Source organism: Corvus cornix, chromosome 6 (assembly GCF_000738735.6).
Source record: "Corvus cornix cornix isolate S_Up_H32 chromosome 6, ASM73873v5, whole genome shotgun sequence".
In the NCBI taxonomy this organism is placed as follows: domain Eukaryota; kingdom Metazoa; phylum Chordata; class Aves; order Passeriformes; family Corvidae; genus Corvus; species Corvus cornix.
The window spans coordinates 2,458,629-2,480,503 of record NC_046336.1 but is presented as its reverse complement, the minus strand read 5'-3'; the positions used below and the strand labels follow the sequence as shown (position 1 = coordinate 2,480,503).

General features: G+C 42.7%; 1 protein-coding gene across 2 annotated transcripts in view; it reads left to right on the top strand.

The window, feature by feature from the left end:
* The window catches only part of DOCK1 (dedicator of cytokinesis 1), a 264,405-nt gene that overhangs the window by 129,286 nt on the left and 113,244 nt on the right, over positions 1-21,875 (top strand). For both annotated transcript variants that reach the window (XM_010408449.4, XM_010408448.4), the window contains exon 28: positions 17,872-17,973. In XM_010408449.4, coding sequence (XP_010406751.3) covers positions 17,872-17,973 — 102 coding nt within the window. The remainder of the gene's footprint in view (positions 1-17,871; positions 17,974-21,875) is intronic.

Below are 21,875 nucleotides of genomic sequence, written 5' to 3'. Positions count from 1 at the left end.
CCATGATTACTGGAAGAAAATACTACTGCTCGATGTCCTGAGTGACTTGAAAGGAGAATCTCTCTGACAGAAGCAGCAGTTAAACATCATTCTTGTCTTCTCCATAAGGATATTTAGAAGCTGTTGTCTCAGAGCTGATTAGTCTTGCACAGCGTTATGCATATGCCCCACTTATAAACTATACAGCATCTTCTGGAGGTTTTTATGGAATTAGAAAGTACTTTATGATGTGGACCGGATTCATGTGTAACTGCTGACACCATTGGTGTACACAGGGATCTTTTAAATCAGGGTTTCTGTAAAATAAAGTATCTCCTGATTATCATGCTTCATGTTACTGTAAAAGCACCTAGAAGTAAATACACTGGGAAATTGGAAATGCTTCATCATCCCATTTGCCAATTTTTTAGCCTCTAAAAATGCTGAGCATAACTGTTGAAGAGATGAAGAGAGTGGGGAGAGAGGTTGGGCTTCAACCTGGGATGATGCAAAGAGAAAAGAGACAATTAATTTTAATTGGTTTAGCTTATAAATTTATTTCTCTCTAATGGAGTGTCCTACCTCCCTAGATTGGCTTTTTCTCCCTGTGTCTGTCAGGGAGGAGTGAGCACTGCTTGGGGCTGCAGTGCTCCGTTCATGTGACATGTCCAGGTGAAAGTCTTGCCTTGGACTTCTGGGGGGAGTGAGAAAGGCAGGGATTGGAGAGCAGTGGGATGGATTTTTAGTGACATTCTATGTGGAGAAGTACAGCAAGGGGCCCTTGTCCCTCACTGCTAATTGCATAATAAATTCGGGGAGGCACCAGTGTGTGTTTAGAAATACTCATCACATACGGCCTGGTGTTACAGACTTCAGGTTTTACTTTATTTTTTTTTTTTTTTTTAATTTTTTATATTTTATTTTCATCTTCTGGCAGAGTGTGAGGGGACAGGGCACATCTGGATGGCTGTGGGAAGGCCAGCCTGGCATGTCCTCCCCACACTCAGGTTTTGGCTCAAGGACTGTTCCCAGTGAACGCTGTGCCTGGGGGGATGTGTGTGCTGAGCAGCTGTTTTGTAGGATTATGCTCCTCTAGAACATGCAGGTCCTGCAGTGGAACACTAAAATGTAATTTTTTGGAACAGTCTGTGGTGTCCTTGTGGAGGAAACAAGCTCGGATGCAGCTCAGGGAAAAGCACGTGGCAGCCAGAGCTTGAGTCACCTGCCAGGTGTTTCAGGGACCACCAGTGGGGGGAAGGAAGGTGAAAAAGCAGCACCAGGGGGATTTTCAGATCTACGTTAAGTAAATTGTAACAGAGGCATGATTTAAGTCCCAGCACTACATCCCTGAGCTGGATTCCCAGAGATATTCCTAATTCTTTAGGATCAGCCTAATTCATGGCAGAACTTCCCACCTGTGTGGGATGTGAAAGAAGGGTGAAGTTCACTTGATTTGAAACAGAGCTGTGGACAAAGTTGTGCCTTTCCTCTCTGTAGTCACTTGGGACCAATGCTGTCGTTCTGTCTTTGCTAAAAGCAAGTATTTCCACTTTGCTGAACCTTCATTCCCATTAATTAGGTGGTTATTTCCATGCCTTTGGATGAAAACTGCCTGGCTTTCTGGGCTAAATTGGTTATTTATTTATTTGTTTGTTTGTTTATTTATTTATTTACTCCCACCTGCCATTGGACTTGAAATGGAGGGATGTTTGTTTAATATCTCCTCTGCTCCACTGAGGTGAAGGTAGACTTGGCTGGGATTTCAAACAGGTCTTCATGCAGTCAAATCCTTGGAGGTACTCCTTGCTTTGGGACAGGGATACTTTCTGCTTGGCTGTGATGCCAGAGAAATAAAGTCTCTTGGAGTCATGTTTGGCTGAAATTTGGGAGATGTCATGTACTGTCTTGCTCCATAAGAAGTCTTTTCCATGAGCTTGGACAATTTGTTTGAGCCTATGCTGATGTGTGTTCTTTATCTATAAAGTGCTAATTCCACATCTCTTTACTTGGAGGAACATTTGGAAGATAAAGTGGATTTAAGAATACGTGTATAATACCCATAATACCTGTGTGCAGCTGAAATATTAAACAGCTGATTGAGGAACTGCTCTTTGTGGGTTTTCTGCTCGGAGAAGAGAAATGCTGAGTAACCTCATTAGCTCTGATAGTTATTTCTGTGCTTCACTGGGATAAGAATGAGCAGGATTTGGTTCTGTCTCTCAACTTCCCTTTGTACAGATCATTGGATGAAAAATGTAACAGCAGGTCTCTCCAGCTAAAGCTGAGATTTTGGGTTCTGGTTGAATGCTGTCTCATCAGGAGCCCAAATTGCTGGAGATGTTTATCAAGAAAATCTGATTTTTCTTGGGATGGGAGTGGGAGTTTTTTCATATTTTCATGGTGTTCATAGTTCAGAAAAGTTGCTTGTCAGCACACAGATGTTTTGGGAAAGGAACTAAACTGGTGGTTGGAAATCCTTGTTTGTCCTTCCAAGGGTGGGGATTCTGAGCTGCTCTCTCGTGGTGTGGCATCACTTCCCTGATAAAGATGTTCTCAGTAGGTGCCAAATCCTGCCCTGGTTCCATTTTCATGCAGCTTGTACAGTTGGGAAATAAATGAGGGGCTGGGAGAGCGTGATGTATGAGCCCCTAAATGGCTGCATTTTGTTCATATTTGAAAGGCAGTTCAGGCTGTCGTCATTACTGATGACTTGTGCTTTTATAGCCCTTCTTTTTGCATTTCAGAAAGCCTTTGTGCCCATCTGAATAATAAATCACCCTGTTTGATTTGCTCGCTGAGAGCAAATGGGAAATTACATCCTTGTTAAGATGTCTTGAGGAACTGGAAGTGTGGGGGAATTATTTTTAAAGGAACATTCTGCCAACTTTGTTAATATTTGGGTTTGTCTCATTTATTTTACGACCTTCCCAAATTCCAGGGTTCTCTCTCCAACGGCTTTATGGTGAAGGGAAACAATCCTGCCCTGCTTAAAAGTAAAAAATAACAAATCTGGTCATACTTTTGCTTGCGTTCAGACAAATGGTTTCAGATTTAAGCACCTAATGAAATCTGGGATGAGCATGAAGTCCATCTTCAAACTCAAGTTATGAGCAGAAAAAAAGGCAAATCCAACAAATAATGGGGATACTTGCATCTGATTCCTGTTTGCTCTTTGGTGGAATAATATTTTATTTATACAACATTGATTTCATTAGATGGAGGATTTAATGCAACTTTTCTGTCAAACTGGAGAACACTCAATGTTATAAAGTAAACTCCCAAAGCCTCAGTGAGGTTTTCTCATCTGAAATATTGAACTATTTAAAATTTGAACGTAGCATCAAAATACAGACTTTTATGTGCTTTTACATGTTGCCTTCAAGTTGGAAGCCCAGAGAGCAGCCTGCTCCTAATGCATAATGCTTAACAGAAAAAACCCAAGCTGAAATTAAATGTATTAAACAAGTGAAAAATGAAAATCATAAAAAAATTATGGAAGAGAGAAATAATGAACAGTGCAAACAGAAGTTAATCAAACTCACCATTTCTGTTGGTGCTCTGAGCCTAAACCAAAATTAAGTATTTTGGCCATAATGTTCAGAAATGAACTCTTCAGTGTAGTTTCTAAAATCCCTAAGCAGGTGCCAAAATAAAATTGCTCTTAATAACTTCGATACACGACAGAGAAATATGATGGCAGCGAATAAAAAAGGGACATAAAGAGGCACTTTGCAACATCATGGGCACCTAAAATGTTGCCATATGCTCACAGTTTAGAGCTTCTACTCCCTTATTTATTTTTTTCTAAATGAAATGACCTAGAAACTTGCCTTGTGCAAATAAGAATATGCTAAATTCCTGATCGACTGTGCAAAGACCTAATTCTTTTATGTATTAAAATGTCTGTGGCTGAGTTTTACCTTGAGAGAGGAACAGAAGTTATTTTGAAAAGTCTAGAAATCCTAAAAGCACAGGATATTTCAAAAAGTTGTGTTATGAAAAGTATGGGAAGCCTGATAATGACATTAAATGAGTTTACAACTGACAGCAGAGGCCACGTGAAGTCCTTCTCAACCCTTGGTCTGTGGCTCTTCAAAACACAGTGCAGTAAAAAATGTCTCTGTCCTTTATAGCTTGGGGACACTGTATTAAAAAACATTAAAAGCAGCACCACATTTTGATTTTCTTCAATTTTTAAACAAGTTCAGGACTTTAAATATTAATACTTAGCAGTGGTTGAGGAGCATAATTAGCAGCTGCTTTATATCCAAGGGGTGTCCATCGGTATTATGGAAAAGCCCAGTAACTGGAAGGGCTGTTAGAGAGGGAAAGGATGAAATCTCCAAAACCCAGAAATAAAGTTATAATTTGATAATGCTGTGGCACTTCCTCAATTTGCTTCTGGGAATTCGAAGTGGTGCCCTAATATTTGAGTGTCTCCACATCCTTCCCTTCTCAGCATCCTTCTGCCCAGGCCTGGATGGGGAAATCTGTTGGATGGGAGGTGGAATGGCTGCTCCTTGTCTCCAGACTTTAGTTCTCCTGACTTTGTGCATTGATTCCCCTGTGGACGTGCCTTTGCTGCCTGTCTGCATGGCTTTTGTAGGCACAACTTCCATCACTCCCTGTGTGGGGAAAAACAAATGCCAAAATTAAAAGTCCCATCTCATATTTGTTTGTAGTTCATCTCCCGTTGCCTTCAGCAGCTGCCTCCTGGTTCTAACACAATGAAATTAGTGAGCAACAGCTGTGCACTCCTTTCATCCCCACCGCTGTAGATTTGGAAACCTGAGGAAAATGTAAATCCATCCACCCTGTGCCTTCTTGGGAGAATCTGGGACTTTGTGGTCCTTTCTCAGGAGGGAACATCCCTTGTCACGGAGTCACAGAGTGGTTTAGGTTGGAAGGGATATTAAAGCTCATCCCCTTCCACCCCTGCCCGGGGCAGGGACACCTTCCACTGTCCCAGGCTGCTCCCAGCCCCAATGTCCAGCCTGGCCTTGGGCACTGCCAGGGATCCAGGGGCAGCCCCAGCTGCTCTGGGCACCCTGTGCCAGGGCCTGCCCACCCTGCCAGGGAACAATTCCTGCCCAATATTCCATCTATCCCTGCCCTCTGGCAGTGGGAAAATAAAAGCCTCTCTCCATTTTTCTTCCAAGCTCTCTTAAAATATTGAAGGCCACAAGAAATTCTCCCTGGAGCCTTCTCTTCTCCAGGCTGTCCCTTTGGTGGCCCTTCCCGTAGCTCCTGCCATCTGTGATGTCCTGCTCAAGCTGTGGAGACTCCATTTAGTTATGGAATTCAGTTTTACTTCCCTGTGAGCTGATGGAAACCAAATCTTTCATTGAAGGTTGGTAGAAAACATCACCAGCGCTTTATTTGTGAGCTCAGCTTGTCCTCAGGACAATGAGCTGGGATGATGAGCTAACAAGGTTTGTTTGTTTGGAGGTGTAATTTTATTATTTCACATCGATTACCAAGTGACAGATAAGCTCTGCAGCAATTGATTGTCTAAATGAGGGGCTTGATATCCTGTGGGAGAGCTCCTGGGGACTGGAGGTGGTGGTAAATGGGCAGGTGGTGGCATCATGAAAGCTGACACGTCGTGTCACACACGTTTCTGTTGGCTGGGACAAGGGACACCAGGTCTGAAGTGGGGGGGGGGAATGGACAAACCCCTTGCTGTTGTCAGTGGAGAATCCCTGAGTGGTTTGGCTTGGAAGGACCTTAAAGAGCAACAAGTTCCACCCCTGCCATGGGCAGGGACACCTTCCATGATCCCAGGTTGCTCCAAACCTCATCCAGCCTGGCCTTGATATTCCATAGGAGCTCATTTAACAGACAATTCATGATGCGGGGTTTTAAATAAAATTTTAATTTAACAGCCTTAAACTTTAAAATACTTTTTTTTTTGTTTGGCCTGCTTTTTATTACTTTTTTTTTTTTTTTTTAATTTCAGGTGTTATCATAAATTACAAGGATAAGATTCCTGGCTAGAAAAAAACCCCAGTAACTGGAAAAATCAGAATGCTTGTATATGTTAATTTTTCCATTTATTAAGGAAAGAAAGAGTTTTAATAATTTACAGGGATGCAATGAGTATTTGCCTTTTATATATTCATATTTATCACTTGCCTTGAATTGTAAACATATTAATTCCTGCCTACCAGTTAATGACTTTGGGTGATGTTTGTACTCTCTTTATGCAGAAATTGTCCATATACCTCACAGTTGCTTATAGGGACAGCCTAATCAGTGCTGCTTCCTTGGCTCTGAAAAACACTCTGTCTTGCTCTAAGTAGCTTTTCTGAGGTATTTTTAAAGCATTTTTTTAATAATCCTTAAATCTACTTCCTCAATAGATGATGAGTCTTTTTCAGCCATACCAAGAGAAGTTACGAATCTCATTTTTACCAAATGTCAAGAGTGGAATGAGTGTTGTAGGCTCTGCCATAACTTGGGGTTGGTTGATTTTCTGCTGTGGTTTCAGATGTTATGCCCCAAAAAGCCTTAGTTGTGATGGTTTTAACTGCATGGAAATTATGCCAGTAAAAGTACTTCCCAAACAATGATACTGTTGCATTAAAATAGGAATAAAACATTTCACTCATGTTTTCAGACCTAAAGATGGGCCCTGGGATTAATTGGGATGTTTTGGTATTTTTCTTCTCCCATTTTTTGTATTTTTAGTTTATCTAAGTGTTACTGTAGCATATAGCAATACAGAAATATTTGAATTCTGTGATATTTTAATCATAGAATCACACAATGGTTTGGGCTGGGAGGGGCCTTAAAGAAAATTTAGTTCCACTCCCTGCCATTCCATTGAGGTTTTGCAGTAGCCTGTGCACTGATTTTAGGGTTTTTTTATTCTTTCCTAATACTTATTTTATCTTTTGAATCTGTCTCAAAGCTGCTTTGCCTGTGCTGGTTTGATTTTACTTCACCTTGGGACAGATTCCTGGGTCTCCACGACGGGGGTGAACCTGAACAACAGAACCTGTTAAAGAGATTCTGCTTAGTCCTGTTGTTACTGATGGGAGGAAAAAATCTGGAGAAAGGGATGTGCATCATGGGACATCCATGCATTTTCTTGGAATGGTGTAGGAAGGGTGAGCTGAGCTCTTGGAGCAAACCAGCCCCTTCCCAGGACCATTCCCAGTCCTGCCCCTGCAGCCTGAGGAGCTGATTTTCACTTTGGAACGCTTTAAACGACTGATTTTAATCTTGGTTTGGATTTAATTACTTTTTCCAAGGAGAGATTAGTTCTCATTTAAGTGTGGATGTGTAATTAAAAAACACTTAAGTTGCTTTTGTTGCCCACACGCCGGGGCCCCGTACGTCCGGGGAAGCAATTCCAGAGCTGAATATCCATCTCTAATCCCGTTGTTAGTGCGGGAATGTTGCTGTTAGAAGGTGAGAAACGACTCCTTATTTGGGAGGGATTTACTTCTTTCCCTTCTGATTTCTGCCAAAACAAAGTTGGGGAGGAAGATGAAATTCAGTTATAAATGGCACTTTATTTCGGTGGTGGAAAACCAGCACTCCAAAATGTTTTGTTGTTGCTGGAACACATGGAGTGTGCGGGATATTGTGAGGAAAATTGTCAAAATGTGTTTTGCACCTTTGGTATAGTGAGAAAATAGAAAAGTTATTCTCCTAAAGTGTTTTAGGTGGGTTTTGGTTGACTTGCAAGTACAGAGAAACCTGAATTCGCTTCATCTGGAAGCAGCAGAGCTTCCTGAGCAAAGATTCCATTCTTTCCTTCCAGGATATCCCTGAAATGTCCAAGGCCAGGTGGGACGGGGTTTGGAGCAATCTGGGGTAGAGGAAGGTGTGTCCCTGCCCATGGCAGGGGTTGGAATGGGATGAGCTTTGAGGTCCCTCCCAACCCACACCAGTCTGGGATTCTGTCATCTTGGCTTTTCCATGGAGTGGAGAAGGGAATGAGATGTGTTTAACATGTTCAGCTTGTTTCTTAACTTCCAAATATATGTTACTGATCTAAATCAAGATAAAAGCAAAAATCGTGTGTGGGAGAGGAAATTCCTGTGTCCACACTGGTTTATTTACCTCAGGAAGTTGGTCCTTTACCTCAGTGATGGTCTCCTTTTGTCCTGCTGGGGTTGGATTTCTGCTGAGTTCAGGGAGGAACAGGATAAAGAGCCTTTTATCAGCAGCATCCTGTTGGAGTTTATTCTGCTGAACGTTTTGGTCATTGTCCCAAATCGTAATAAAAGAGGGGTTTAATTAATTCACTTTTCCACAATTGAAAAGTTTGCTTGGATTGCAGCTTGGAGATTGATTTAATATTCTTTTCATGAGGCACCTTTGAAGCTCTTCTGGAGACTGCACATTCTTCAGCACTGGGCTGTCTGAGAGAATCCCCCAAAGTCTTCTGAGTTGCTGTGAGTTCAATAAGAAACAAAATTCAAATTTAATAATGTTTCAGAAGAACTGGGTCATTCTTGGAGACTCAGCCCACATATTCTCACGTTCAGGTTCTGCAGATGAGGCCTTCCCTGCTCCCTTTAATTAAATGCAGAGTATTAAGCAGGACTGTGTTCCTTGAGAGTGGGTAAAATGCAGATATGGCTGCTTCTCCAAACACCTGCAGACAGCTCTGGGAAAATACAGAAACCTTATGGATCTCTGTTGGAAAAGGGAAATGTTGTGGAAGATTTCCTCTGCTCCTGGCAAACCTTGCGCACATTTTCTAAAATGGAACAACCTGTAGAAGTTAAAGTAAAATTGTGCAAGAGACAACTTGTGCATGCGGGACAAAGATGAAACTCCTCTCCTCTGCTCTGGAGCCAGGCTGGGAGAATTGGGATTGTTCAGCCTGGAGAAGAGAAGGCTCCAAGGAGACCTCAGAGCCAATTCCGGACCTTAAAGGGGCTCCAGGAGAGCTCGGGAGGGACTTGGGACAAGAGATGGAGGGACAGGACACTGGGAATGGCTTCCCAGTGCCAGAGGGCAGGGCTGGATGGGAGATTGGGAAGGAATTGTTCCCTGGGAGGGTGGGGAGGAGCTGGGATAGAATTCCCAGAGCAGCTGGGGCTGCCCCTGGATCCCTGGCAGTGCCCAAGACCAGGTTGGACATTGGGGCTGGGAGCAGCCTGGGACAGTGGGAGGTGTCCCTGCCCATGGCAGGGGTTGGAAGGGGATGGTGTGATTTGGGAGCCAGATTCCAAGGGAACAGGGAGGGTAAGGACAATCCTGTAGGCAGAGAAGAGCAATTCCACTCCTGTGAAATCCCCCGTTTGCTACTTCTGGGTATTAATCTTTTCAGCTCCTCTTATCTGTCAATATTGGAACAGAAATTCTCACTTGAAATGTGACCTGTCTGGAAATTGTATTTCTCTTATTTACCATATTGATACCTGCATTTGTGTGAATACCATTAATTTTACTGCCATAACATAAAATATCACAGAAAACTGAGCTTAAGTCAGAGAAGTCAGAACAAAGGACCAGCCTGTTACCAGTCTTCTTGCATTTCATCACTTCTCCTGCTCTTTGGGGAGGAGGGAATGAGAACATTGCCTGTGATGGGGATTTCATTTTGATGTCACACAAATGTGGAGAGAGCCCTGCCTTTATTTTTCCTACTGATGAGAGCCTGGCAGTAATTCCTGTCTGCAAGGACTGGGTCACCTTCTGCAGCTCTGAAAGCTGGGAACAGCACCACATCAGAGCCTGCTTCCCATAAACCTTCCAGTATCCACTCTGTGCTGTCCCAAAACCTCGGGAAGGGAACAGCCCCCGGGGTATGGTGTGATGGTTGATGTGCTGAGTGAACCAAAGGTAGGAATTAATTACAAAATGCAAAAGCTTCCCCCACAGAGACCTCCTCCTGCAAGGAGCTTTTTAATCCAGGGATATCTAAACTGTGTGGTTTCATCAATTCAATTTGGATTGCACATCTTTCTTATCTCTCAGGCTCACTGAGCCCCTCAATAAAGCAGTTGCTAAATAATTTACGTTAAAACAGGCGAAGGAAAAGCACCAAAAGTGAGATAATTTGTCTTCAAAATAGCTGTTGCTTTTAGGAGTGTATTCATCTGGCAGCATCACCTGTCTGGTGCAAAGATTATCATTTAAAAGATAATTTATCTTCCCTCTTATTCCCATGATTTGTCACAGTGATACCTCAGTGCTGCAGAGACAATATCCCAAATTCCTGTGGGCTATCCCAGTTACTGGGATTGCAGTGCATTGCAAATTGGGAGTGCCACTTGTCTCCAATTATCTTTTCTTTGTGTTTGCAAACCTTCCACTCTTTTCCTGCTCTGCATCAGTTTATTTACATGGCTTCCAATATTGTTTGTGTTTGATAAATAGAATAGGGTTTCTCATTGCAATAGCTTTGTTTTTATTTTTCCTCCTCTGTGACTTCTTGAAGGGAATATCTGCAAGGGTATGGAGTGACAGGAAAACAGGGAATGGCTTGAAAGTGAAGGAGGGGAGATTTAGATTGGCTATTAGGCAGATATTCTTCCCTGTGAGGGTGGTGAGGCCCTGGCACCAGCATGGTTGTATTCCCATATTCAGTGCTGCATTTTGGCAAAATTGTTTTAAAACCACTTTTTTACGGCTTTTCCTTTTTATTTTTTACTGTTTGAGTACTGGCCATTCCCATAAATACAGTTGTTTTCTGTACTTTAGGACTGTATTTATAATTTTATTATCAGCATTAATAGATGTGTAAACCAAGATACCTGAAACAGATTTATTGAGGGCAGCTCTGTAGATTTTCAGTGAAATAATGTTTAGTGTAGCAGAGGGAGGAAAAAAAACCCACGAGGAAAGGCAATTGCATTTAGAAAACCAGGAATAAATGTACTGACCTTGAGAACTCCTAAGCACTCTGGGTTCCATTGAAGGGCGCTGTTCAATACTGACACTGTGTGCAGCTTTTAAAAGAGAAGCATTTTTTTGGTTAAAGTGGACTTTTTTTTTGAAAAAGAGCCTTAGAAACATGACAAATGGTGTTGCTAAAACATCTCATTAATTTTTTTGCCTGCTTTTTACAGAAGTTGGTGCAAAGCACTTTTGAATCAGGGAACTCTTTGTGTCTATTCCCACTGTGTTACCATCAATTTTCTAACAAATACACCTTCTGCAAAGTGAATTTCAGTTGAGCTGCTGTGGTCTTGGAATCACAGAATCATGGAATGGTTTGGAAAAAACTTAAAGCCCACCCAGTGCCACCCCTGCCATGGCAGGGACACCTCCCACTGTGCCAGGCTGCTCCCAGCCCCAATGTCCAGCCTGGCCTTGGGCACTGCCAGGGATCCAGGGGCAGCCCCAGCTGCTCTGGGCACCCTGTGCCAGGGCCTGCCCACCCTCCCAGGGAACAATTCCTTCCCAATCTCCCATCCAGCCCTGCCCTCTGGCACTGGGAAGCCATTCCCTGTGTCCTGTCCCTCCAGCCCCTTGTAAATATTCTCTCTCCATCTTTCTTGTTGGCTCCTTCGGGTCCTGGAAGGCCACAAATAAGGGCTAGGTTGTGGTTGTGATCTGTGTGAGGACCCTTTTGCTCTTCTTCCCAAAGGGGTTTCCCTGCATTCATTCCTGCAGGGACTCAGTACTGCAAATGTTTTCCTTTCAAAACGAGTTTTCTGTTGACTGAGACTGAACTGTCAGAGATCAAATCAGGATCTGTAAAATACTTCTTGAGGTAAAACAAGGTTTGAAGACTAAATAAACTGATACTCACCTCTAAACTCCCATATCAGCGCTCTGCATTTTACATTTTGCATGGACTTTTCCTGCCTTGACCTAAAAGAGATTTTGTTGCTTAGGGAGGCTCTGAACTCCTTAAGTCACATCAGGTAAAGGAGGTAGCACATCTTTCCCAGAAGCTCTGCAAGCAAAGTTTGTCACTGCAAAATACCCTGCTGCATCTTGATGGGCAAAAAGATGCTTCAAAATAATGTTTGTGGCAGCAGGAAAACGCGCAGATATTTATCACTGCCATTCTTGCAGATGTGATCTTCTGTTTCTGCAAGGAAAAGGGGCTCCCATGTTTTATTCTCATGTTCAAGGGGCAGGATTTGGCCTAAGGAAATGGAAAATTCTGTGTATTCAGTAAAAAATGTGATAAATGGGAACATTTTGCACTTGTTTTTATCCTGCTGCTGTAGCCACGAAATAATTTTGTCTCCGAAGCTGCTGCTGAATTTACTGTCGGATTTTGTATTACGAGAAAAGAAATGTTTTAATACTGGGAGAAACACATGTATGAATTTCTATACATAGAGAGAAATGTATGTGCCCTAGGGGTGCTCTGCTTTTGGTTCTCTTTCCTGCCCTTCCTGGTGTGATGCTGCTGGGAAAAAACTTCGGGAATCAGCGTCAAACTCCCTTTGGGATACCCTGGAAGCTGAAAGTTCTATCCAGGTCTTTATCTATTTTATAAAATATTCTTTAAAAGAAGTAATGATGGAAGATCCTCTTATCCATGCTGGGTTGTGTAATACCTTTATACTATAAAATATATTACTTTATACATAAAATATATTACTGAAGTGAGCAAACTTGTCTGCAGACAAATCAGATTTTACATTTTCACTTGGCAAAAAGATGAAATTTGGGACGTTTTAGAGATGGATTTTTATCTTGTGAGTCCATAAGTGGAGACAATTTAATGAGTGGCTTCTAGAATTGATAACAACTGATTTTTTGTTCTTTATTTGTTGCTAATATAGAGAGAATACAAGTTGTAAGGAGAGAGAAAATGTCATTTTTTTGTCTTTAAAAAGTACCTGGGAATTGTGAGGGACTTAAATCCTTTTCAACAAAGTCAATTCTATGGAAATGTTCTGAAAGCCAAAATGTAGTGAATTAATTCAAGTGATTTTGTTTCAGGTTTTATATTTGTCCATTTATTTATTTAGCTGTGTAGTCCTTTAAAGCCATGTAAGGAAAATATAATGGAAAAAAATAAATGAAACTTTTCATCTATTCCTGACCGTGGTAACAGGGACATTTTAATGAGACATCACTTAACTGAGTGGAGGCTTGATTTGTCTCAGATTTTCTCACTATACATAAAGAGCTTAATATTTCAATTTAAATATTTCACTGGGAGAAAATGGACAGGCCGGTTTAAAATGGGATCTTTTATCCCTGAGGGAGAAAAGTGTTGGCATGTGTGGTCTCTCCTGCAGGGAATTCTCATTCTGAAATTTCTCAGTGTTAATGTTACTTGTGGGGATTATTTAAAACTAAAATTTCCTTCTTGTATCTGTTCAAGAGCCATTTGAACATTGAGTATTTTATTTTAAAGGCGATTTAGGAAAATAGGTACTTTTGGAGCATTCCTGTGCCTCTTCAACTTTTCCTTCAGGACTGCATTTTATAGAAATCGGAAGTAATTTTACAGTTTGGAATTGCATATTCATTTTTTTAATATAAAATGTGTTTCTTAATAATCAGGCATCCTTTCCAAAGAAAAAAAGAGATGCTTTGCTGTTGGGTTTAGGTTTGTTTTCTTTTAATGGAGCTGAATTTTCACTCATGCTGCTTGGGAGCTGGATCTGGCTTCCCTTTGGACAGGCTTGCAGCTATCCTGGTCCCATGGTTTTGCTTTGGGAATACTTCAGTCATAGAACAGAATCATGGAATCATCAAGGCTGGAAAACCCCTCTAAGATCATGGAATCCAACCATTCCCCGAGGCCACACTGCCCCATGTCCCCAGGTGCCACATCCACACAGCTTTGAAATCCCTCCAGGGATGGGCACTCCACTCCTGCCCTGGGCTGGACAAACCTTTTCCATGCAGGAATTTCCCCAATATCCACCCTGAGCCTGCCCTGGCCCAGCCTGAGGCTGTTCCCTCTCCTCCTGTCCCTGTTCCCTGCCAGCAGAGCCCGACCCCCCCGGCTGCCCCCTCCTGTCAGGGACTTGTGCAGAGCCACAAGGTCCCCCCTGAGCCTCCTTTGCTCCAGCCTGAGCCCCTTTCCCAGCTCCCTCAGGAGTTTTCCAGCCCCTTCCCAGCTCCATTCCCTGGATACGCTCCAGCCCCTCCAGGTCCTTCTTGTCCTGAGGGTCCCAAACCTGTCCCCAGAATCTGAAGTTCCTCAGGAGTGCCAGCACAGGGCACAGTCCCTGCCCTGGGTTTGTGACCACACAATTCCTGGTCCAATCCAGGTGCCAGTGGCCTCTGGCACACCTGGGCACAGCTGGGCTCATTCCAAGCCCTCAGCACCCCCAGGGCTGTTCCTGCCGGGCACTTCCCAACCCCTCTGGCCCCGGACCCAGGGTGACCATCAGTGAAAGTGGCTTGGAAGGAAACAATCCAGGAGAGCCAGGAATTGTAGCAAACTGCTGGAAAAGGGCTTCTCTAGTGGATATTCTTTAATCATCTTCCTCTCTGTGTGACCACCTCATTTCTGAGCTTTGCAATAAGGAAAGACTTCAAGGGTAAGCCCTGACAGTATTTCAGCAAATAAACAGCTGATAAATACCCAGGACAATGGAAACCCCTTGCAGGACTGGCTGGATAAACACAGCTTTGCAGTTATTCCTATGGTTCAAATTGAAATTGATTTTTTTAGAGAATTAGGTACCTTTTTTGTATGTATTGCTTCCAGTGCTGGGCTGTAGATGATGACAATGAGCTCCAAATCCAACTAAAGATTAAAAATCAACTTAAGATTAAAAGCTAATCATGTTGTTCACTATTGCTGACTAGTTAGTAGAGCTTATTAAAAGTACATCCAGTACAAATATTGCCTCTAAATAATTACAAACTTTTATTAGCATTGTAATTAAGAGAGGGCTGGCTGCAAGTGACACCTCACAAAGAAAATGATGCCTGGTAGTTGTACTTTCTTCCTAATATTAACTAGATTTTCCTTCCCAGCAGGGCCTTGAGCAGTGGTTTGCAGGTGGGGATCTGCAGATAAGTGTTGGAGCAGGGATGGCTGTGTGTGATGCAGTGCCAGCTTCAAGGACCAGTTTTGTATCAAAGGAAGGGGGTTTATTACCAAGATAAACACTAAGATGAGCGTGAATCATTATTTAATGCAGGGAAGCAGGACGAGGTGCTCATAACTGGTCAAAGACCCTCGCCCTCTGGGGGCTCAGCCTGAGATGACGAAATTAAACAAATTTCTGTAATTTTAACTAAAACTTACAGCACTACAGAATCCCTTCCTGTTGGTGTTCCGTTTCTATTTGCTTATTGTTTATTTTCCTGTATTTATTTTTAGCTCCAGCAGCCGTTCCAGGTCTTTAGCCAGCTCTCCTACTGGCATTTCCCCATTTGCACATGGACTCAAGAGTGTTTCACCAGCAGACATTCAATGTTGTTGTTCCTTTCTGATTCTCACTGTGCTAATTAAGAAGGTATTTTTGTATAATTATTAGTCCCTTCAGTGACACATCATTTCTGCTGGCTGGGGACTGTCAGAGCAGCTCCCCCTGTGCAGCCATGAGCTGCTCCCAGGGATTGTCAGGAGGCTGGAGGGATGCAGAAGGGGCAGAGATCACCAGGAGGTGCAGAGGAGATGGCAATCAAATTTATCCCCACCTCTGGCTGCTCCAAGAAATGAATATTAAAATGTGTTTGGAAGTTTACCAGTTAATCCACACCCATGGGAATGCTCACCTGGAGAGGAGAAGGCTCCAGGGAGAGCTCAGAGCCCCTTGCAGGGCCTAAAGGGGCTCCAGGAGAGCTGGAGAGGGACTGGGGACAAGGGATGGAGGGATAGAACAAGGAGGAATGGCTTTAAGCTGAGAGTGGGGAGATTTAGACGGGATATGGGGAAGGAATTGTTCCCTGGGAGGGTGGGCAGGCCCTGGCACAGGGTGCCCAGAGCAGCTGGGGCTGCCCCTGGATCCCTGGCAGTGGCCAAGGCCAGGCTGGACATTGGGGCTGGGAGCAGCCTGGGACAGTGGGAGGTGTCCCTGCCATGGCAGGGGTGGCACTGGGTGGGCTTTGTTGGTTGTTCCAACCTAAACACTTCTGGGGTTCTATGAATTTTTTTGCATCAGTTTGCCTTGAGAAGTTTCTCAGGGATGAAATTCATCTTTTAACTCTTGCAGCCCTGTGCATTAACTTAAATTACTCCCCAAAAAGGCAGATTAACACAAAAACATGACCAAAGCTCTCAGCCAGTTTTAGAACTGAGTTTGTTGGAAGCAGAGCTGCTGGTCACCTGGAAAGGGCTGGATTTGCCAGCGTGGGGTTGATGTGAAGCAAAGTAAAACTGGATTGATGTCTTTGCCAGGCAATGGACTTTGAGGCTATTTAAGTGTCTCTGAAAAGATACCATGGGCAAAACAAGGCTTGTCCCAGCTCTCCTGAGCATTCCTGAGCCATCCACAGAGCTGGGATGGACTGAGCTCCATCTGCAGCCTAATCTGAGGCAGCCAATTTAAAAATGTATAATTCTGCCTGGTGCTGGCACATCACTGTGACTGATGACATCTTTAGGGGAAAGAGGAGGCAGTGGGGGCTCTGGAATGTTTTCTTGTAGGCATGAGCCCAGTGTTTGTTGTGGCAGGAGCTCGTTAGGCGCTGTTTTGACAATTAAAGTTTGGATTTTTGAGATGGTCCCGTCTTACTTCCTTTTCATAGTAGCAAACATTGTCTTTGTAGCGCCCCAGCTTCTGTCCTTGTCAGGGGTTGTTAGGAAGTTCTTTCGATGTCCCAGAATAGCAGCTTGGGTGGCCTTTTCCTTCCATATTCATGGCGTTTGCAGATGCCACAGAGCTCCCATCAGGTTCCTCGGCATCCTCTGGAAAATCCAATATTCCCACGTGCACAAAATCAGCCCTGCAGGAGTTTAGATCTCAGCTCCATTGCAGGAGAAAAGCAAATTCCAGGAGTGCTTATCAGGTGGAAATTGGGGATTAGCCTGTAAATAAGAGGGCTCAGAGCACATGCAGGTGACCCGGCGTCAGTTTGGGTTTAATCTCAATTACTTGGGCTGCTGTGGAATTAAAGATTTTAAATTGAAATTAATGCTGATCTGAAAGGTAACAATAAAGGCTCTGTGCCTTTATGCAGAGAAAATTCCTGAGTGTTCTCCTGGGCTGTGGCATGGACTAACCTTGAAAACAGCACAGAAAGGGGAATTTGCAATTTCATCAAACCATAGAAAGAATCACTTCTAAGTCATTCTGCTGGGGTTTTTTTCCAATTTTTAATGTTTTTCCTCCTGCTTTAAAGACCAGAAAAGATGTGGATGTCATTAATAGACTTTTAACACATAGTCAGAGAGGGAGGATGGACAAGGAGCTCCCATTCATGGGATTTTACTACCTCTAGGAGCATGGGAATGGGTTGGAATTGTTGCTACAACACTTTCACACACCAGAAGGAAAAACTAAACTTTCTTTATGTCACTTTTTACTCTTCATGTGGTTGGAGAGAGATCTGGGTGGTTCTGCTTTTCTTGTTTTATGGAATTTACTGGGTTTTGGTGGTGTTTTTTTAAGCATCACTGTATCTGAAAATACCATGCAGTGAAATTAAAACTTGGGGTTTAGCTGGGATGCTCCATATGATGATTTTGAAGGGATTTCTTCCTTGAGCAGAATGTTGACTTTCCAAATGCAAATGCTGATATTGTGTGATATTTTTAGGAGTGCTGTTTATTACCTTGCAAAGCCTTGAATGTCTGAGCAATCTTTCGATGGAGAACATGCTGCAAAAGCTTCAGTGATAAACCCATGAAATCGGAAATGGAAACTTTCTGAGATGGTTTTCTTTTGTTGTTTTCTTGACAGAGTTTTGCATATCCATTAATGAATTTTAATGACAGGATTAGCTCCCCTGCAATCCGTGGTGCTCTCTAGCAATATTGTGTTTTGATAGGCAGTATTATGCTGCATTATCCTAAAGAATGGATTCTTTTCCTTTGCTTTTTGCCAGGGGAGCTTCGTGGCCTGCATGACAGCCATCCTGAGGCAAATGGAGGATTATCACTATGCCCATTTAATCAAGACTTTTGGGAAGATGAGGTCGGATGTTGTGGTGAGTTTAATTTGGTTAATCTCTTCGTAAGGTAGCTCAGCTTGTGTTTGGGGTTTTTTTTTCCTGTTAGTGGTCATTCAATGCACTTGTGAGATGTGAACAAAATGTGCTTGGCATTCCAGATTTAATATAAAATAATTATTTAAGCACTGTGACACACACAGGAGTACAGCTGGAGCTGTTCAGTGTTTTAAAACAAGAGCCAGTGGATTGAAGGCAATTAAAGAAAGCAGTAAAATAGAGTAGTGATGAGATATTACTAAAATGTGGAAAGAAGAAAAAAAATATAAAAAAAGCTTTCTTAGGAAAGGAACTTTCAGTGTTAAATCTTCCAGATGTCCTGATTTCCTTTCTTGAAGTAGCTTTTACTTAGAGATCTGCTCACTTTCCCTTTTATGCAGGACACTTTAACCTTAAAGATGCCCTTCGTTGTTAAATAAGCAATAATAATTGAAATTTGTCTTCCCAGAGTCGTTGGGTAGCCTGGCTAAGGCAACAACCCGAGTTCATTACAGCATAATAGAAGGGAGTTTATGGCTGAGGAGATAACTTCGTAATAACCTGGAACTACCACTGCCATATGGCCAGGCAGGGCTGGGAGGGGACACCCAACTCCCTGGCTGAGCTCCAGCAATCAGTGACGACCCAGAGCCTGCTCAGCTCTGCCACATCCCCCTGGGAATGCTCCAGGCAGCTTCCACCTGGATTTTAATCCTTCTGCAGCTTCTCTTCTCCCTTCCAGACCCCCCAGAACAGCTCCAGGCTCGTTCTTTTGTGTAACTTTCATGTTTGGACTTTGCAGTTTGTCTTGAATTTGTATTATTCTTCTTTCTGCCTGTGTTAGGCAAGGTCAGAGCTCTTTACCTGGTTCCAGTTTTCGGGTGCTGGAGCCCCTTTTTGCACCTGCTCTGGCATCTCTAAAGCTCAGAGCTGCTGTTTTAAGAGGGAGAAGGCAAAGTCCAGCTGCAAATTGCTGCAGATGGGATCACTGCATTGAAAGGGCTGCTTCCCACTGAGCCTCCTTTGGGATCCTGGAGCATTTCCATGGATGGGCACTGAGAGCAGAACATTCCCAAACCAAATGCAGATAATGGGCTGAAGAGAATGGTTATAGCAGAGAGAAGAGACATACTAAGGTTTATAAAGCCAAATCTTTCTCTAATTTTAAAGTAGTTCAAACCATTTGGCTCTGGAAAAGGAATTCCAATGGAGAAAGGGAAAAGCAGCTTGCTCTGAAAAGGTGTTGGGGTTTATCCCATCACTTCCACAGCCCTCCCTGCACTGGGATGGGGAAGGGAATCAGGGAAAGGTCAAACCTGTGGGTTGAGATGAGAACGGTTTCATAATGGAAATAAAGTTTAAAAAAAATGAAAAAAATTATTATAATTTTCATTATAGAATAATAGAAGAGGTTACGACAAAATACCTAATTTCTGAAAATAATAGAAAATATATTCCTCTATATAATAATAAAGACACAACAAAATCATAATGATAATGATGATTATAATAATAATAATAATGATGATAATAATGGCAATTAAAAGATAAAGATAAAGGGAGGAATAAAGCCCCAGACAGAGCAGTGATGCCCAAACAGTTGCTCAGCACCCGTCCCCCAGCCCAGATCAGTGCTCCCAGCCAGTTCCCCCAGTTTATAAACTGGCCCTGGCATTCCAAGGTGTGGAATGTCCCTTTGGCCACTTCAGGTCACCTGTCCTGGCCATGCTCCTCCCAAATTCTTGTGCAGCTCCTCACTGGCGGAGTGAAAAGTCCTTGACTCAGGGCAAGCTCTGCTCAGCAAAACCCAGAATATCAGCGTGCTCTCAACATTAATTTCATCCCATATCCAAACCACAGCTACCAGGAAGAAAATTAACTCTATCCAGCCAAAATCAGGACAACATGGGATGAAAAAATGCAGAGAGAAAAGTACTGCTCAGGAAAGCTGGGCATTTTCTAGTGAAACTCCTTTCAAGTCTCACTTTTGTGGTCTAAGTTGTGAGAAAGGTGCTTGTGTAGGTCAGAGCTGCCTCGGTGAGAGCAAGGGCGTGGTCCTGGAGCTGAAATTTGGCAAGGGCTGGGTTTATAATTGCTGCTCTTCAGGGTGTCATTGATGTGCTTGCAGTTCTCTGGGATCCATGAGGAATCACTTCTTTCTTTGGTCTGGACTCTGGATATTCATTTTTATCTGCATGTTCTGGGCTTGTCTAGCTGCAGTTGCTCTGGACTCTTAAAATCACATTTTCCATCAGAACAGGAACTGTTTCACTGCATGTTTTCCACTCTTCTGCTCACCTGTCAATCGTTTGGGTTTGATATTTGAATCCAGACTTGGGCAGTTGCTGTAATACTTTTTATATCTTTAATGAAAATGTGTCTTTTAAATGTTTTAATGTTGTTCTGTAAATGATAATGTGTGTTAATGGAAACTGAAGTACATAATAAGCTGGTAAAACATTAAATGGAGAATATGTTTGTGGTAGAAAATGCTTCCTTAAACTGATTTTAAATAGTATTAATTAAGGTGTGGAGGTTTAATGGCAGAGCATTGTTAATCCTGTAAGTGAAGGAAACTACAGGGAGTAAATCAAATTTTCTTCCTTTTTTTTTTTCATGTTTTTTTCACTCTTTTAATCCAGCAATTTTTTGAGCCACTGCCATTTGACTCACCCAGTAGAACTGAAATTCAGGAGTCTTTGCATTTAAAGCCAGACCTGGAGGTGAAAACTGCACCTCGTATTGCAGAGGATTCCATTTAATCACAAAGCAGTGATTTAGAACTGAGACTAAATTCAGCCAGGCAGAAATGAAAAGCTTTTTCTTAAAAAAAAAAGGCAAGAGAAGGGGAAAACTTAAGCTGTGGTTGCTTCTTCACCACTGGAGACCCTTAAATCTTCCTTCAGCCTCTGCTCTTGCTCAAGCAGGAGTTGGAAGCTCTGTGCTGGAAGTGCTGGAGGAAGCTTTATGGTCTGTGTTATGGTAGGTGGCAGGTTGAGATTATTATAGTGGTCATATTTGGCCTCAAAAGTGTGCGAGAAGATGAGGTGGAGTGCAATAAAAGCAGTCTTCTACCTCTCTGCAGAACAGAGAGCTTAGATTTATTAAGGAATGTCTGTTCAAAGAGGGATTTCTTGCATTGAGATCCCTTCCAGCCCAAACTCTGCTGTGATTCTGTAAAATCAAAATCTGTGATTCTGCTGTCATCCTGAGGTGAAACATTATCTGAGATCACTGAGGTTATTTCTGGGACTAACTGATTCCTCTCCCCTTTTTCCTTGGTAGAAAATATTTTTATTTGAGACGTGTGTGGTTTAGTTGACAAAAAATGCCTGTTAATGTTCTGCCATGTGTAGAATCTCAGGCTGAGCTCAGGCTGTTTGCTTTCCATCAGTGGATGGGAATGTTTCAGGGGTCTTACCTGCTGTAAATTCTATTTCCTATTAAACAGGATTTGTAGTTGGAGAGAGAGCAGGAGTTGTAACCCTTCCTCCTTTAGTACAGGTTTTATTTTCAGAAAAATTGGTGCTGCTTCCAGTTATACTGAAAATACCCAGTTTTTTCTTGTCCTGGTGGCTTCCCTCTCTTCCCAGCCCCTCAAAAACCCTGAGTTTTCCTCATAAAAGGAGGTTAATTCATCCAAACCATTTGCTTTTCTATGAGAAGCATAAAACGGAAAATAGAGCAATATTATGAATACATAAACCCCAGGTGAGCATCAGGAGCTTTTTATTTGATCAATAATTAGCTGAGTTGTTACAGAGCATTATTTAAAGTACCTGGGTGAGCGTGGGGTTATTAAAATGGAACTGTCAGGGGATGGAAATGTAGAGCTGAATCAGCAAAGTGGGTCAGAGCCCCCAGGGTCAGGAAGGAACCAAATCATCAACAGTGGAATTCTT